At 41.9% G+C, this 19,522-nt stretch overlaps 1 protein-coding gene across 1 annotated transcript in view; it reads left to right on the forward strand.

The window, feature by feature from the left end:
• sipa1l3 (signal-induced proliferation-associated 1 like 3) overlaps positions 1-19,522 on the forward strand; it is a 73,590-nt gene that overhangs the window by 26,407 nt on the left and 27,661 nt on the right. Inside the window, exons 2-3 of the mRNA XM_034867745.1 lie at positions 8,808-8,892; positions 18,328-19,084. Of these exons, the coding sequence (XP_034723636.1) occupies positions 18,570-19,084 (515 nt within the window). The 5' untranslated portion in view covers positions 8,808-8,892; positions 18,328-18,569. The remainder of the gene's footprint in view (positions 1-8,807; positions 8,893-18,327; positions 19,085-19,522) is intronic.

Raw genomic sequence — 19,522 nt, forward strand, 5'->3', positions numbered from 1 at the left:
AGACAACACAGCCCTCAGGTTCATAGGGACACACAAACCTCTCCACCACGATAAGGTGATGGTTCCCCGGAGAGGAATGTAATTTACAGCTCCACCAAAAACATAACACCGTTGGAGATGGCTTTGAAAACGCAGACACCAAAATAATGTAAGAAATAAACAACTAAGGCTAACATAGGATAAACAAACAGCCTAGCTAGCTAATTTTCATCGATATCACAATGTGACTTTTTGCCCAAAGACAGGGTTGTGGAGTTTTGAAACGGGAGACTAGAAAAAGGCTTTCAGGTAGCGTGTTGTTAGGATGGCTACAGTAAATCATAAGCTCCTGTGGGGCTGTTATCTAAGAGATTTATAATGGCTTAATATCTTAACGATTTCCACAATGTGGTAGAGGTCGTTATAATTGGATGGCCTGAAGCTTTAAGCACAAGTCGTTTGGATACAAGAGTTACATTTACTTACATGTGGGATTCTGAACAGCGATGCCCGCGCCCCACACACACACACACACACACACACACACACAATATCAATACCACTCACCTGTCTACAAGCATGGACACGTAGGAAGTAGGGCTATAACGATATGGAAATAAAACTGAAATCGCAACACGAGCCTGTGTCACGGGGGTAGAAGGCAGACCCGCCACACACCCCCTCCAACTCCCAGGGTTATCCTTCTAATCCACATCCAGTGCTACCACATCTTTAACGTACTAGTACTCCTTTTGGTGCCTTAATCCTGTTTTTTTCTGGTAAATTTAGCTAACTGTACAGACGGCTAACAGCGAAAGATGGGGCACGCGTGGCCGCTGTTTGACTCAGGGGTCTGGGTCTGTTTCCCAACGGTTCAGTAAACGGCTGTTAGCGTCCTTAGTACCGGAGTTAAGTGCTGAACGGGATGGTTGCTAGATGGCCGGGGCTGACTGTGGAATGGATTTACATGTATTTCATTCTGATCGGTGATCTTGGCATTCCACTCTCGTCCACCGCCCGGTTTACACAAACACATCTCTACTCTCTAAATGGCGAATTTTGACAAACATGCTAAAACAAAAGCTGTCTGTTTGTAATCTAACTGTTTATCTTAGTTTGCCACAAATCTTGAAATTTGCATACATTTCATTTATTCATTTTTATTTGTGTCAAAATGACTATTTTTTTGCCCGGAAACGCTTCCTTCCATGCATGCATGCGTTTTTTGCAGGCAGTGTGCAAGCTCTATCCTGTTAACATGGGAGCCGAAATAAAAACGGGCCTTAGCTGTGAAAGCTTTTAGAAACAGGTTTACAAATTGTTAATCTTTAGTTGCTGCCCCACCACACAGTTATCGGACGGCTCTGTTCTCCCAAGCTTCACTTTTTCCAGTGCAAAGGGGGAAACCAGCTAATCACCATTGTGCTATACTGACTAAATATGACAGATGTATTTACTGTAGTTAAATTGCTCTCACGGTCTGCCTTCAGAGCTGTCAGCTTCTTGACAGGTGAGCAAACATGAATCCAACACTATTCCCAATTATATAAGCAAATGTCATTTAAACAGTGCACTGGCAGGCGTGCTCGCCCAGCTGTCTCCTGACAGAGCATAGCATAATCATTCTTTTTCTATAGTTCTGTCTGTTATGATTTACTAGTGCAAGCAGTGAAGTCCTTGTTTTACAACAGCACGACGAATAGCCGGCTCCAGAGAACAGTGTCCAGGTCAGAGAGAGAGGTCAGCGGTCCGGTGCTGGGAATCCACCAGGAGCGGATGTGCCACATTTATGTGCCGTGGTTTTTGTTAGGTTCTTTGCCATGCGTCGTACCACTCTACTTTTGTTAATTTGGTAATTTTCTTTGGATATTTGTGCTTCTACAATTAAAGAAGGATTCCTCGAGTACAGCCCACTTGGTTTTTCCCGGGATGATTATTAATGCTCACAGCTGTTCCCAAGTATTGTGGCCACGATCGCTCCGGTGTCCGTGGCACAGCCAGATTTCAGGGTAGAGGCGAGCACGTCGTTCTGACACCTTAACTCAGTTTAAATTACACATGTAATGTAATTGAATAATTTAGGTATCTTTATCTCAAAAAATTAAGCTCTGCTATTTCTATCTAATGATGTATTAGGTGTAATCATTAGCATGTGTTAGTTTTGCTAGTAGAACACGTACACAAACTGAAAATGTGCTAGTACAAGCGTTGAAGATACTTTTATTTTGCATTATAATTTTGTAATTTTTTAAAATCAGTAATATTAACCTAATAGATGCAACCACTTCAGTAACAATATTGTGGTAAGGGCAGTAATAGTATGTATTTGGCTTAGAAAAACAAAATGTTTCCCAGAACACAGAACTGCGTTGTTGCTTTGAAGCACAGTGGTGCAGTGAGACGACTGGAAACTGGATTTAGGTTTAGCTTGGTAATTATCTAAGCCAAGGGATAAACTAATAGATCATTTAAAAATGGATAACAAAATATTCAGCAACAGTACAGAGTAAAAACCAACACCATCTATATATACGAAAAATATTACGGAATTATTTAAGGAATGTTAAACTTAAGCTATACCATAATAGTCTGCAAACAAGCAGCCCTAGCCCCGTCTGTGTGTAAATGGGCATTTGAGCGAATCTTTTCCTCGATGGTCCATGTGCACACCCTCGGGTTAATCGGTGTGGAGCATCAGTAGCCTGCTGTTCTGCCCCCGACACGTCTCTGTGGGAGCTGCAACAGCTGTGGCAGTGTAAGTCACCCCGAGGACCCGCCGTTACACACACAAACATGCACACATCACACAAACACACACCCATGAGGATAGAGGGCAAGGTCAAAAGCAGGGCGCAGGGCTCGTAGCTTCCTTATTGTCTCTCTTCCACATGTTTTTGCATTGTGAGCAGTCAGCCAAGTATCTTTATTATTATTATTATTAGTAGTAGTAGTAGTAGTAGTAGTAATAGTAGCAGTGTTTCTGTTCTGTTTGTGTAGGCTAAGCTGTTGCTAGGAGGTTTTAAACAATGTAAAGATGGGTATTAAGACCAATGTGCTGAGTATTAAGTGCTGAGTTGCAACTTATTTTCCTGCACGTCAGCTCTAATCTACAGCCGTGTACTGTAAGTCTTGTCAGGTTTCCTCGGGACTGGGTTCGGATCTAATAATCAGTGCTGTGTTCATTTCAACAGAAAGGGGTCGCCCGGTCTTTTGTCTGACCTGCACATCAATGCAAAGGAATGCATCTGGCAGTTTGTTAGACAGTCAGATAAAAACGCAGGCCTGACTCCTGCAGCCTGCAATAGGTAGCCTGACAAAATCTAGATGGTAATCGACAGCCGCATGACGCCTGGTGATATGCCTTGATGAGCCAGGAGAATGGCTGTGTGTTGAGAAAGTGTCTGTGTGGGGACGGATTCCCCCTTTCAGATGTGATACGTACCCAACATGCAGGCCTGGATTCTCTAGGAAGTCATTGTCATTTACAGAAACTGTATTAGGCGGATTGGGGGACGCTGAACCCCTTAACTTACAGTTAAGTAACTAAGGTTTACTCTTTAAACACCTTTGCTAATCCTCCTTACTTACTTTGTCACTAGGTTCAAGCTTCACAGATGTAATTGGAAAGCCTCTCCATTCAGCTGGCTGTGGAGCTTGGCATATGGCTGGTTAACTCACCATAGATAGTGTCAAAGACAACCAGCCATATAGAAAATGCAAGGAATTTGCTCGACTGGATTATGCTATGGAAACAAAACCAAGTAACAGATGCGGGATGTCTGCTGATGACTGCACTTTTACAGCCCTGAGGTTTTTAATGTCTTTGAAGAGTTTAGAGTCCGTTCTGACATGCGTTAGGATAGAGAGCGAGGGGACACAGACAGACTGATTAATCCGTAGAGGGCGAAGGAACAGATCTGAGGTCATTAGGGTAAATGCTTTGCAGACATTGAGGTAAAATGAAAGATAAACAAAAGCTCCACTGCGGCATCTTGAGTGTGTGTGTGCGTGCGTGCGTGTGTGCGTGTGTGCGTGTGCGTGTGCGTGTGCGTGTGTGTGTGTGTCAGACTCCAAAGTGACCAACTGATGGTGGTTATGTGGATTACGACGTCCAATTATTTGCTGCTCCTCTCTTCGGGTTGTGCCCTGATTGCCTGCGGCCCGCCGCCTACATCATACGTCTTTTCGTCGGTGCACCTTCCCGTTTCTATGGCAACCAGCACCAGCATAGCGATCAACAGCTAAAGCAGCATTTCCAAGTGGTTTTTGGTCAAAAGAGGCTCTGTGTATGGCATATGACTTCATCACTCTATTTTCCTCTTATGTTGCCCAGAGTTAAAGCACACAGCCAGTGGACTTCACTCAGTCCTTTTAAATATTGAGAAATGTTTGATTATGAGTTCATTGTTGATGTTTATGTCAAGCAAGCACTGATTGTAATATTGTGTGCTATCAAAAGGTTCTTGGAAAGTAGGCTAATGATTAATAAACAAACGCCTACGTATTTACAGCAAGTTTAGGATTCTTTCCTTTCTCTGAGTTGATAATTACAGCCTACTTTGATGGATAGCAGTAAACAGGCTGTTGACTTGTTAAAAGATAATAATGTGATCATTATTAGATAATGCAAACTGTGCATGCTTACTTTGCAAGTTCATACTGGAACATTGGATTAGGCAGCTCATTAATCTCATATTTAGAATAAATCTTCACTCATTGATCAGCTACTGATCGATCAGAGCAACTCTCAGCTCAGAGCACACGGTCTGGTTTCATTCGGCTTTTCCGGCTGATTCCCCTCATGCGACCCTCCCACTCCATCCTTATTTCATAATGAAGACTTTCACAGTGGGAAGCGATACAGCAGGACAGAGCCACGTGTCAGAAGGCAAAGCAAGCTTTTATTTATTCTTAACACACCCATTGCTCTATTTCAATTCCATCAAGATGAGGTGGTGTGAATCATGGGGGAAGACGGAGGGGCGTGCAGAGGAAAGTCGTGAAAGGGATGAAAGTGTGGCGGCCCCCACCTCCCTGTGTTGGAGTCTGAATGGGGCTGCCCACCCCTCTCTGCAGGGGGTTGCCTCCCTCTCCTGCAGCATATGTTCTCACATTATACACTCCAGACTTACAGAGTAAAATGTTAAGAATATAAAAACATGGACTGCTGATTCATTTTAAACAGTGTCTGAAGTTAAAGGGAAAAAAGTTATACATTTTGTATTTTTTATATACAGTGACATTAGACTACATTATTATTCCTCCAAGTCTCAAGCTTGAATAGGATAATACTCAAAGGTCAAATGATTGTTAGCATTTGCCACGTGTTCAGCCTTTTTGAAGTGGATATTTAAAATGGGGCTGCAACTAACTATTATTTTCATTGTCCGTTAAAAAAAAACAGGCCATCACAGTCTTTCAGCGGCATGTTTTGTCCAAAACAAAAACATATTCAGTTTACATAATATTACAGAGATACTGGGTCCATCAATGGTTTGCGATGTTATTTTACTTTTGACAACAAACATCAATTTTCTGTCCATCAACTAAGCAATAATACTACTGCTCGTTTAAGATTTCATTTAAATAGCTTCATGTATCTAATTTATTTCTTTTGACATTGACACAAATGTCTAAAAAAATACTCTGACAAGATAGCAGTACTTAAAGTAAAAAAAAGTAAAAATCTGTTATCAGTTGAAAATGTTTACATACATAACATGTGGACCTGTGATTGACTGGCCACCTGTCCAAGGTGTTCACTGTCCGTCTCTCACCCAATGTCAGCTGGATCTGCTCCAGCGCCCCGTCACCCTGGAAAGGAGAAACGGTTACAGACTATAGTTGAATGGATAGATATCATAACATGCATTAATCTGATTCCTAGAGCTGAGGACACTAAATATACAGTCTGTGATGCTCTGTTCCAACACACAGTAGGGCTGCACGATATGAGCAAAATATGTGATGTGCGATGTTATTGAATATGCCAATATTGATATTACTTGCGATAAAAAGATATTAAAGTGTTCTCAGTTCTGCATTTCTGCTGCTTTCCGTATTCTGCTAAAATACAACAAACAGGAAATCATTTCCAACATTCTTTTATTGAACAAATTGAACATTTAATTGAATTTGAAAGGCAGCACTAAAAAAAGAGTGACCGTTTTCAACTGATATTTTTTTCCAACTAACAGAAAAAAGGAGCGTCTGTCGTGATATGTTGCAACGTTTCGCGATATCTTTATTGCGCCAGTTGATATTAAGATGACGGTAAAAAAAAAAGATATATTGTGCAGCCCTAACACACAGTATAAGTTAAGAAAAAAACTTTGGTACATGTATAGGACAGGACACAGCAAATGCTCAGAAATATTCATGCATCACAGTTGTGACGGTAACCCCCATTTTAACAGTGATGGTGAAGACAGAGCCATAAACTGACTCTCTTTTTCTCCCCATCAGTGGTTGTATTTCTACTGCAATGAGAGAATTTGCAAACAGATTTGCATGTCTAATCTGAAACAACACTAGCAGATGAATTCATTGAAGTATGGAACTATGCTGAACTCAGAGTCCTACTGTACTGAAAACATATTGTACTATGTACACAGACATACACAAAGATTAAGCCAACTCGCTGTGCAACCGTTATTCTGTTTGGCAGGATTCAGAGACTCAATGACTGGATATACAGTGTACTCTCAAGACTTAACTAGTGTCACACCTATCGACTGTCCACCAGGCCCGTGTGGACGTCTGCTCTGAATTCAGCTCTGCTGCTCGCTGCACGCCACTGCCTCACCTCAGGGTCCAGTCGTGTTATACGGTCTATGGTTGAGATGTGTGGTGTCTGTGGAGGCTACAGAAGTCATCTGTCTTCATCTTGGTGTTCATGATTCCTCTGTCAAACTTGTTCAGCAGTGTTTTGAGTACTGTTTTTTTCACTGTGATATTAGGCTGCCATTAGACCCAGTGGATTTGACAAGCTGTTGATGTCCTTACAGAGCCGCCATCTTTCCTATACATGTTTTGCTGACATAGGACAATGGTTGAAAAACTGCTCTAGATTTTGTTTTGAGATGCAGGTCCTTCAGGAATTGCTGCGTGCGTGTGTGTGTCAGCAATGTCGGTGTGAGTTGCCTAACTCCTGATGTCGTCCAGCTTCTGACCACTTTGCCACATTTGTTTGTGGAAGTGACGTGTAAGTCAAGTGTCAAGCTGGCCTCTGTTGATGCCAATATAATTTGGTGTCAGACAGTTGATGTGAGTAACATGGTGCAGTGAGTGTGTTACACCTTAGTTTCTCAGTTTAAATTCTAATAAATCAAATAGCATGAAAAAGTTTTTTGTCAAACTTTAAGTGGAAAGAAAATATAACAATTAAGAAAGCAGGAGCCGTTTGAAATGACATGGCTAAGGCGACTTTATTCCATGAGCTGATGCTTTGGCTTCCTTCAGAGCTTAAAGGGAAAAGCTTGACAACATAGCATAATTTAGCTTCGGGGCTAATCATTCCATTTGTAATAGGCTTACCTGCCACTGCCCTCTGTGAATGTAATCGATTCAGTTTTCTATTAATTTTCTGCAAATGCATATTTGTTTGTGTGTGTTTTATTGGGAGTTTGTGTTCACTTTGGATTTGATTTCACTAAAGTGATATGTGTCCTTGAGTGTGTGTGATAGTGGCGGCGCACAAAAGCTGTGTAATGCACTTTGAGCCTGGGGTTTGTGCTGCAAAGGCTGCCATGGTTGGGAAGTTCTCACTTGCGTTTTAATTTCATTTTCAGGGCAGTAGCCTGTGAAGCCTGAGCCATAAATCCATGCTGACGCTGTTGACGTAAGACCCTGACGCTTTGCTATAAGAAAATACACTCGCACGATAATTGACCCCCATCCGCCCCTGCCCCCCTCAGCTAAAGGCAGTGTAATTATTCTTGCAGTGGCAGGGTAAGTGACCCCTAATTGATCCGTATTGATTAGAACTATATTTTTTAGACAGTAGTGGGCATCCCCCTCAGGAAATTATGTCTGCTGATTACCACCCGCCCCTACCTCTTGTCCCACTTCACCCCTCTCTTTATGTACTTCTTGTATTTGAAGATCCCTCCCCCCTCTGTTCTTAGGCCCCCTTAACCTCTAATGAAAGTTCACTCTTCCTTTGTATTTCCATCCATGACCAAGAAGTAGGTGGATGATGACAGGTTGTGAGGAACTGACGTTGAGGTCAATGGAGACCATATCAGAGCCATTGTTTGTTTCTGTGGACTTTAGTGTGCAGAGGAAGGAAGGAATCCGTCAGCAGTATAGATTTCTGGTTCTGTTATATAGTATTTGAGCTAATATTAAAACAAGGCGCAGATGCAAAATGCAGCAAAACCTACATGACCTGGTGTTTGTGTGCAAGTCATTCTGTGTGCATTTACGGTATAGATCCTGTGCGGGGAAACCGCCTCAGGCATCGTTGTTCTGACTCCTCTCAAACAATAGACATGTCTGCGAGGGGATGACCCGGTGAATGTGGAACCGATTACAGGTGCTCTGCAGAAACACGTGACAAATAAAAGGTTAAAAACAGCACTCCACAATATGGCAAATGTGTGTTGATTATAAGATAAAAAGATTTTTTTCAAATCCGATTGATTCAATAGGCAGTGTTCACCTATTATGCATCATATTAAACACAATTCTTCACCCGTGTGAATCAAAATCCTAAAGTCATTTTAATAACGTACCATAAATTAGGTGCGCAAGCCTTTACATGAAGAAGTTGAATGTCAAATCGATTTTGATTAAGAGCTTAATTTCTCTTTTATTTTTTCTTACAGAGTAAAATACTGAGCCTCCCCTTCCTGCACTGTGGCATCAAACTTCACATGCCTCACCTGCATACTGCACAGCTGAAGGCTCAAGGTAACATTTGGACATTTGATGTTGCACATTCTTGTGTGTGTTGTCATTTAGCAGAACATTGTATTTTGTATTTGAATCTAAGGTTTGGTTATGTGGACTTGACAGACTTGAACACTTGTCATACTGAAAACCAAACATTAGTTTTCTGTGTGTGTAGGATGTTTGGTTATCAGAAAATAGAGACTTTAAAAGCTAATTGACTTGATGACCTGGATTTTTTTTTTGCAGTGTAGAGGTGAGCACTCTGCTTTTTGTAGATAAAGCACTTTCTTATCTGTATTTTGCACTGATAATGAAAAGCAGGTCACCTGAATACTCTTTCACTTGAGAGTCCTGCACTAACGACCAAAGTCTCAGCTTGAAAGGGACTCCCACAATGCAATGTTCTATACGAAATAAGTAACAGCACTAGGGTTGTAATGATATGCAATATGTAACCAAATTCGCAAACACTTATATCCAAAAACCTGCGTCGCGAAGTGAGAAGGCAGAATCGCGACATATCCCTTCCGACCCCCAGAGGTATACTTTCTGTCCAGATCCAATGCTACCACATCTTTAAATTACCGTTAGTATTAGTCCTTTTGGCGCCTTATCCCCATTTTTCTGTTAAATTTAGCTAACTGTTAACCTGTTGACGGAGGTGTAACGTTACAAATGGCCGCTGTTCTGACTCGAGTGCCTGGGTCTTGTGGAGCTAACTGGTAGCAAATGGTTAGACTTGTTACGTGTTGGTTGGAATGTGTGTGTGTGTGGCCCTCCTCCTGGGCTGTCTCAGTGTCATGGGACGGCAGCCTGACATACAGACAGGCAGATGGAAGTGACACAGTCGCAAAATAATGTAGACAGAAATCAGTGGAGACAATGACAGCGGGGTCGGGAGAGACTCAAGCAAAAGACTGAGGAAGGAAAGTGAGTGGAGAGGAAAGCAGGCCACAGGGTGAGAGAGCTGTAGCTTAGTTAATCTCCAGTCTGAGAAAGAGAGATGTCGCCTCCAGATAAACCAAACACACTTACTAACTCAATATAGACCAGAGTCGGAGGCTTTGACTGTGGTTTTTCTTCCAGCACAATGTCCTGCTATGTCAATGTTTTCAGTTTCCTGTAGAGTTTCGTTGTTGATGGAGGGGTTCATCTAGTACTAAAGTTTCAGACTTCCAGGATCGCATGCAGTTTGCGTTGCATGTATAGAATGTGGTGAATACTACTACTGTTATTATTTTAGGCAGGGATACACCGAATCCAGATTTTTGGGGTTTGGCCGAATACCGGATTTACTGCTTAAGATTCTGCAGAATCCAAATACCGAATCCTGCTTCCATCTTCAGTCCGTTAACACAGTAAAACATTATTAATGAAGTAAACCACGCACACAGTAGTGTACTTAAAGTTGCTGCATTTTGGCTGCTGTCTGTAGATTCCTTCATGCTCAACTCGTATTCTTACAGATGTTTCATACACAATTGTTTTAACAGCGGCGATGCGGTGTATTGTTTAGGGTCCTCACCACCACGAGACAAGGCATTGCAAATTGAACATGTAACTCGACTTGAATAGCCTTCTTTTGACTGAAAGCACTGCCAAACAACACGTTTTCTGCTCACAAGTTCCATTTTCACTTTCTCACAGCCGGTCCACCTACGCGAACACCTTCCCGTAATCAAAGTTGGTGTTATTTGTAGTCTTATTGTAGAAGGCAAAGCAGAGGCCTGTACTATGAATCATGATCAAGCTGCCCTGGGTTTCTTTCAGTTACCCGGCTTCTGTAACCCTAACCACCGCAATCCTGCATAAGCTGTGTCACGGCGGTGGTTAACAACTAGTTCAGTCAACCCAGGGTTTCCTAATCCAGCAGCGACATGTTGACATAAAAGAGATGCCTTGACACATGCACAGCGTGACCAATCACAAACATCTATTACAGTCGCATATTTTACATAAGAAGAGCCCAATGTAATTCTTAAATATGATGAACACGGGCACGGTTTAACAGGCAAAACGCAATACAGCCGCCAAGACAGGAAGGGAAAAAAAGCTGCCGCTGCTATGCGTAAAACATAATAACAAAAGTGGCAAAAACAAAAGTGTGGGGGGGGGGGTGGCTTTCACTCTTTGTCAACAGCAAACGGTGCAACCAAGGACACGTAATGGTGAAGGAAACTATCCGTTGCCCAGACATTGAGCTGTTACTACAATCATTCAAGATTTCTTTGTCATACCACAGTACACTGTAGTAGGAAAGTACGTGCAAAGTTCACAGCCTAAAGGAATACAGCACAGAAACAGTTAAAAACACAGTGGAAAAGTCGAGTTATACGTTTTATGAATTAAAATAAATAAATGCTTGTATGGGTGTGCAAAGCATGTAGAGTGATAAATATAAATATATAGCGTCTAAAAAAAACAAATAAAAATATCTAGATGCTAGATGGGAAAGAGTATAAATATCCATATTTAAAGTGAAATAGTGCGGTAGAGAATAAGGTGCAGTCAGAACACTCCTGAATAAAAAGATGTTGTTTAAAAAGGGGAACCAGGTGAAACTGAGGCACGTACAGATGGAACTCAATGTCAAGCTGAAAGAGGAAAAGGATGATTACAGAAAGAAGGTAGAGCAGAAGCTGCAGAAGAACAGCATGAAGGAGGTCTGGGAGCACATGGACACAATCACTGGCTGCAAGAAGAATAGTAGCCCTGGAGGGGGATGTAGTGAGGGCAAACCAGCTCAACCAGTTCTACAACAGGTTTGATTGCCCTGCTCCTGCAGCGATGGCCAAAGTCAGCCACTCAGTGGACTGGCTCCAGTTTGCATACCAGGAGAAGGTGGGCCTGGAGGATGACGTCATTTACCTACTGCACAGAGCGCAATCTCATCTGGACAAGGGGAAAGGTGCTGTGAGAATCATTTTCTTTGATTTCTCTAGCACATTTAAGACCATTCAGCCTGTCAGACTGGGAGACAAGCTTGTGCCTACTGCGGTTGATGCTCACCTGGTATCCTGGAGAACAGACTGTCTGACAGAGAGACTACAGTTTGTCACGCTTATGGACTGTTTCTCAGAGACTGTGTTTTGCAGCACTGGGGCGCCTTAGGGGACTGTGCCTTCACCATTCCTGTTCACCCTCTACACTTCGGACTTAAGCTACAACTCTGAGTCATGCCACATGCAAAAGTTTTTTGGATGAGACTTCAATTATGGGGTGTATTAGGGATGGGCAGGAGTACGAGTACAGGAACCTGGTGGATGACTTTGTGCAATGGTGCAGGCTCAACTCTATGCAGCTGAACACAACTAAGACCAAGGAGTTTGTGGTGGATTTTAGGAGATCTAAACCATACGTGACACCAGTCTCCATTGAAGGGGTCAATGTCGAGGTGGTCGGCAGATATAAGTACGTGGGGGTACACATGGACAATAAACTGAACTGGTCAGCCAACAGAGATTCGCTGTATCGAAAAGGGCAGAGTCGGCTCTACTTCCTGAGAAGTCGATGTCTGCATTAAGCTCCTCTGGATGTTTTACCAGTCAGTCATTGCCAGCGTCCTGTTTTATGCTGTGGTGCGCTGGGCAGGCAGCATTAAGGGGAGAGACGCTTGGGGACTGAACAAGAAAGAAAGCTGGCTCTGTTGTTGCCATTGAGCTGGAGTCGCTCACAGCAACTGCAGAAAAACGGACCATGCGTAGGATGCTGGCGATCATGGACAATGAGCGGCAACCCACTACACATCACGTTCATTAAACAGAGGAGCATGTTCAGTGGCAGACTTCTGTCACTATCGTGCTCAGCAGACAGGTTGAGAAGGTCCTTTGTTCCCAGGGTCATCCAGCTCTTCAACACTACATAATTACATAATCTGGACTGTGGTCATAATATCTACATCTCAGAACTTTTTCCCTGTTACATAGTGTTCTTATTCTTATTCAGTCAGTCAGTTTATAGGTTATTTTTATGTTTTAGAGTCAAAGTTAATATTTTATACTGATCCACTGCACTGTTCAAGCACTTCTCACTTTTGCACTATCATTGTTACACACAGTCTACCATAGTATCTCACCTTATCATGGTCATTGCATTTCAATGAGTGTTTTCTATTTTAATTTTTTTTACATCTTTATTTCCACTCCAAAGCACAATGAAACATCTGGGTCCCTGAACTTCACTCATGGTCCCAGGCAACCTCATCTCTGCCACTTCCTTTGAAAGGCTATGTCCTTTTAGCAAAGCACAGATGACTTTTATTTTTAGGTTTTTGTAGAGCTATTTTTTCTTGTTACATTAAGTCTCTAGTCATTATGAGCACATAGCAAGTCTTTCAAATATCTAATTTAAGGTTGTTATTTTTTGCAATCCTTCCTCCTGTCTATACTGGCCGTGAGAAGATCCCTTTGTGTCACGGCTACACTGTAAGAAAAGGGCGATAGACTTGAAAAACACTGTATCTGACTGGCATTAAGAATATTTTTTTCTTAGCTAAGACCAAGTTCTTCAAATGTGTCTGTTCTTTTTTTGGGGGCTGATTAAACAGAAAAAACGTGTCTGTGTTGCCAACCGTACACACCTTTCAAACTGTCTCACATGGCCTGAGGTTATTTTTATATTTACTCATGTCATTAGTTTAATAACCTCTAGGGTTTCTTTTCTCTTCCAAATTCATTACTTTATCTGGCTTCATCTTCAGTAACGTTTTTAAGGTCTGAGTGATTTGAGGTCATAAGACCTGATAGCACCTCCTGGTCTGTCTGCTCCTTCTGAAGCCTAGGTGGCATGAATGCTGGATGTGCTGTCCCTGCATGCACCGTTGCACAGTGTCATGCTCTACTCTGCTCCTGTCTGCCATCTGCCAGTCTTATGTGCCGCCATCTGTTCTTCAAACCAGCCCATGATCTAGCTCGCTCTCCAGCATTGTTTGCTTAATTTAAACACTCACAGTAACTTCTGTTGTTATGTTTTTTGTCTGGGGAGGTTTTACTTATAAGGATTTTTAAGACCCTGTTTAAGATGCCTTGACACAATGTCAGCAGTTTATGTTTGCAATTTGTCTTTTTTTTTTTTTTTTTTTTAATCAGTTGTAGTTTTTCAGAAACCTTTTGGTCTTTGCCTAAACTTCTTTTCATTTGACTTCTTTTTGCTGCTGTACATCCCCGTTTTACTCTTAGATATAGTTAGACTGCTTTCTGTTTTGGCAACGGCAGAGACAGAAACATATGGCAGGTCTGTCTCTCCTCATCGCCGATGCTTGTACATTTGTGACAAGCTCTCCATGCTGATCTCAGTTCTGGTTGACCGGTACGACATACAAGCAAGCAGCAGCAGCATCAGTGAGCACTCAGCCCAGCCCACATAGTACACTCATTCCTCCGGAAGCTGTACTCCTCTGCTAACTCTGTCATGGCTACCATCTAACCAGTGTAATTACCGGCCTCGTGTGTTTCTGTGGTGAATGAGCCAAGCCTGTATCATGCAGAGCAAGTCGGAGCGGGTGTGGAGGGAGAAGAGGGAAGGAGCGTGAATGGGGGAGACAGAGAGAGTCAAAACAAGGGAGGTACATCCCAGAGCTAAATAATTACTATATATGTGTGTAATTAAAAGTCTGCACTTTATCTTGTGTAGTCACAAGATCAGCGAAAGCTTCATATGTGCGCTCAATTCTTACTGTATTTGATCTCACATTTCTCTGGAATACAGTATATTTGGGTTTTCTTTTTAACCTTTTCATGTAGTTGTTAATCATATTGTATAGTACTGTTTATTGCAGATAGCTCCTTGCACTCCCCTCGATCTAAACAATGGAGCAAACGGGTTGTTAACTAGTACAGAGTTTATTCTTCCCCTCCTCTCTATAGTGTCAGTGTAGCTGTAACCTTATACTTTCTGTTGGTATTCTTCCCATCCTACAGATGATGTAACTTCTTTTTTAAATATTTCAAAATGGAACATAATACTTATAATTGTCTGGTTGTTGCTATACATTTGTAGACTTGCTGTGTCAGTGCTTGATGGTGATAATTTGATGTTTGCACCTCACAGATTGCACCTCACTCATACTTTTTGTGGGGTTAAAGAAGGTGGGGATGATACAATTCCCCTCTCAACAACATTTGGCTGTTGTGTTTTATATCCATTTGCTGATGAAGACGGTTAAATTTGGTTGAAAGCTCCGACAAAGCTTGGACCTTGAGTTGACAATATTTTGTCACACACACTAATCCAAATATCAAGAATGAAATACCATTGTCAAAAAAATATAGTTAAATGATAAATACATTAAATAGAAACGATATGCCCCCTATATAATTGTACATATTTTATAGGTGTTTAACTTGTCATATAGATTACCAGTCTGTATTCTCTCTTTGGCTCAGCTCTTTGGCTGTTAAACCGTAGTCGGGTATATTTCTCTTTGATGGGCTGTGTGCTGTCAGAAGTCGCTTGTAAAGATCAGACCACTCTCTCTCTCATCAGGCACCTCTGACACATAATGAAGCCATTCTGCCGCTCCTGCAGCTGGGGCTGGATAATCTGGGATTGGGCCTTAGAGGGGATCACAGGACAGACCTCCCGGATGAGGAAAGACTCTGTCAGAAAGCATGATAAGAGCGGAAGCCTTTGGCTCAGAAGTGCCTGTGGTTCACTAAAAACAAAGACATGATACATGTGCGTGGCTGTATGACTATAGTGGGATTGTGTTTGCTGTGAATTGAGTATTGTGTGTGTTTATGAGTAAATGAGTAATGCAGTCTTGAGGCCAATAATGAATTCAGCGAGGGCTCATAAAGGCGTCTATCATAAAGCACACACAGTCACTGTGAGCTGCCTTGACACAATGAAAAGCTCGACGTTATGCAAATGGGACTTCATAACCAGATAGTCCACCCAGGAGTGGAGATTTGTACAATTCACAGAAACCGAGGCAGCTTGAGAAAGAATATTTGTTCTCACAAGAAAAACGTTTTTAATGTGCACTTTGTGCCTGCTATTAAATCTACTGAAAATGTTTAGTTTTCTATTCAGAGAAGTGTTTTTAAACCCCAGTAAACAGTAGCGTAGGTGAAAGGGCTCTGATTTTAATGTGGTTAGATGAGAGTCCAAATTGTTATACAGTTGTGTGTGGGTGTCTGTTCTACTGCTCGTGGTTGAATTATATCATTTAATTCTGCTTTTTTCAGAAGAGTAAAAGTGTTCCGCTTCTGTCTGATTAATTACGGATACGATTTTCACAGTAAAATTTGAAAGGTCAGTGGCTATCTGAATTAAAAGTTTAACATAACGTTGAAGAAGCTGCTTCAATTAGTAGGGTCTCATGAAATGTGTGGTCAAATCACATGTGATGCAGACAAACAGGTGCTAAAAAAGAATGACAGAAAGCTTAATGTGTTTAGTGTACAATGGACTATCATGATGCAGGAATGAAAAGAAAGAGGGGAAAAAGGCAAGACTGAACCCTAACGAACATATTTTAATAGGTAGATATGCAGATGACGTACGTTTGCCCTCTGAGCAAATTTAGTGTAGATATTTGAATGACTTTGGCAGTTTGAGGAGAGACTTATGTAGATAAAGGATCTTAAATCCAAGAATGGAGAGCTAAACAGAGAATGAGATTAGGCAGAATCCCAAGAATAAAAAAGTAAATTCAGGAGAAAGGAAGCGCAGCAGTTTGACTACAGCAGGTAAGGAGATGGATTGAGCACATTTACATTTTAGACATTTAGCTAAAGCGCTAAAACAATAAATACATAAAAAAAAAAACACAGCCGAATTTAAATGAGTTTAGATTATTAAATCATCCCTAGTTAGTTAATCCATCCATTTTCCACCACTTATCTTGGTCCAGGTTGCATTAAATTAATTGATTATACTAACTGAAATTGCAAGAGTGACAAACGTGATACGATGAGAACAAATGTTTATTGTAATATAGAAAAGTAATGCACACCAAGGGTTGTTGTGAGGTGCTCATCACTGGAAGTAGAAAGTTGGAAAAAAGTGTTGCACACTGCATTTCTCTTTTATTTAGATGACATTTCTGCCCACAGGCTTACCTCAAGATCAATCCACTTTTAGTAATTTATTTTAGACCATATCGTCCCAACTGGATTCCCATCATAGTTTCTTACTTTGGCCGGGATGATTGTGAAACAGATGTTCAATTGCATTCTATGTGGTATTAAATAGGCCTTGAAAAGTCTTACAATACAGATACAGTGTGTTTGTTGTCTTCACACGTTTGTCTGTGAACCGCTGCCAGCATATTGTCATTGCTTGCTGTGTTCATAATGTGTTTCATCCGTTGGAGTCATCACCACATTGTATAATTTTGCCCTGTATGAATTCCCAGCCGGTCACTCTTAACAACCACAACATTCACAGCCCCAAAAAAATGTGACCATGACTTGAATCTTTTGTCTGGACTGATGATGACCAAAGAAGAGTGCCATGATTCAGCTAGCGGGAACTTTACAATGAGTGCAACACTAGTATAGATTTAGCTTTTTGGATCGCCAATGAAAGTATTAATATAAAACCAAAATGCTTTGAGTTTTCCTGTACAGGGAAAACATTAATGCCTATAAAATCATCACATTCAATCTCAGCAGACTTAAGAGGCCTCTGAGTAAGCAAGAGTCTTCACAGGCCTGGTGGGTTTTAAGACTTGATGCAGTGTGACTGTTATATTAAAGCATGCCATTGTGGTTCACTTAGCAATATACAACTCTCCTCCTTGCTCTTTCTTGACTGTCCAATCACTCTATTTCTGGATTTACCCCACCATACCCCTCCAGTTGTTGGGTCACTTTGTGCCTTCACGTTTTTTGTCTCTGCTGAAGTCTTTAATAATCTCTCCCAATCTCAAAGTTGCAGTTGTTTGTTGTTTGGCTTTACGCTGTAGGAAGATTAGAATAGAGTAGCTTCTGTCTCAGCCCCATTAAAGCTATACCATGACTGTGGGACTCTCCCAAACAAGAGACAAGGTATGGGTTAGGGAAACTCCTATAGGAATTGTCGTTAAATTGTCTGTGTACTCCCTTTGTTTGGATTTGCATTACCTTTAGTCTGATGCTATTAGCTGAAGTGTTTCAGGGGTTTAAATCTGCAGCAGAGCGGCCTCAGCCTTCATGTACTCTGTGTGTGTAAGTGTCTGTGTGTGTAATATCCCTTGTCAGCCTCCTGAAGATTAGCCTCAATGGAAGAAATCCTCTGTCATATCCCCTCTCCTTATTTTCTCTCTCTCTCTCTCTTTCTCTTTCTCCCTCTATTTGTCTAATGAGCCTTCATTGTTTTACAGTTGAGTGACTTGCTCTTTTCTAAATTCAGCGCTAATTTTTTAGTTTGCGCCTTTGGGGTAAATTTGGGTCACATAAACTGATTTAAAAAAATGCTAATTTTCAGAATTTGGTTTGCTGGAATGATTTTTTTTCCTTCTGTCCTCAGATCTGCATTAGACTGAAAATAATCCAAGAAGAAGACGACCGGTACTGACTCAAACTGGTCCACAATGGATCAGTGAAATCTTTCCCCACCCTGCCAATTAAAAGCAATGTATTTGGGCGCTGTAGGCTGTAGCACAGTCAGCAGAGAGTGTGTGGGGTCCCTCCTCTCCCTCTTTCCCAGCACCCCTCGTGACATGGGATGCCAGCCCACTGCCTCCCTGCCCTGAGCTCTCCTGGGGCGCCATGAACAGCTACAGAGACAGAGGGGTCACTTGCACCTCCTCAGACCTCCTGGATGGAGGAGGAGGGTTTCCCCAGCACACGGCGTTTCGTCACACGCCCAATGGCCACCCGGCTCCTGGCCCCACAGACCCATCCATCCAACCACGCATCTCTGTGCCCAAAATGGGCGTGCGGGCGCGGATTAAAGAATGGCCCCCACGCCGGGCGCAGTCCAGGGAGTCACTACTGGAAAATGGGCAAATTGTCAGCTTTCACCATGGAGATGACTGCTCCACTTCAGTTTCCTCATCGGTTTTGTCATCTGACATCGGGCTGGTGCGGGGAGGGGTTGCCAGGTTGCCACGACGACGATCGAAGGATGTCGAGTTTAGAGGAGGGGGGTTTGGCGTTGAGAGATGTTCACCATTTAGCCTGAGAGTGCACCCACCACTGAGACAGCGCTCAAACAGTGAGGTGACGCTAAGCGAACAGGACGAAAATGAGGTGAGTCTTCAATCTCCGGCCGCACTCAACCTGTAGTGTTGTTCATGGAAAGAATGGTGTTGGCCTTTTGGTTCTGTAGTGCTTTTATGTTTACATTGACTTACAAACTAAGACAATTAAGCATAAAGGTATATATTGGCAAAGCGGAACCCACATGGCAAAATAATAATTCTAGTGACTGACAGCATGTTATGAGTACAGTGAGGAAAATAAGTATTTGAACACCCTGCTATTTTGCAAGTTCTCCTACTTAGAAATCAGGAGGTGTCCGAAGTTGTCATCATAGGTGCATGTCCACTGTGAGAGACATAATCTAAAAGCAAAAATCTAGAAATCACATTGTATGATTTTGTTTAACTATTTATTTGTATGATAATAAGTATTCGAACACATGAGAAAATCAATGTTAATATTTGGTACAGTAGCCTTTGTTTGCAATTCCAGAGGTCAAACGTTTCCTGTAGTTTTTC

Source organism: Etheostoma cragini, chromosome 3 (assembly GCF_013103735.1).
Source record: "Etheostoma cragini isolate CJK2018 chromosome 3, CSU_Ecrag_1.0, whole genome shotgun sequence".
NCBI lineage: Eukaryota > Metazoa > Chordata > Actinopteri > Perciformes > Percidae > Etheostoma > Etheostoma cragini.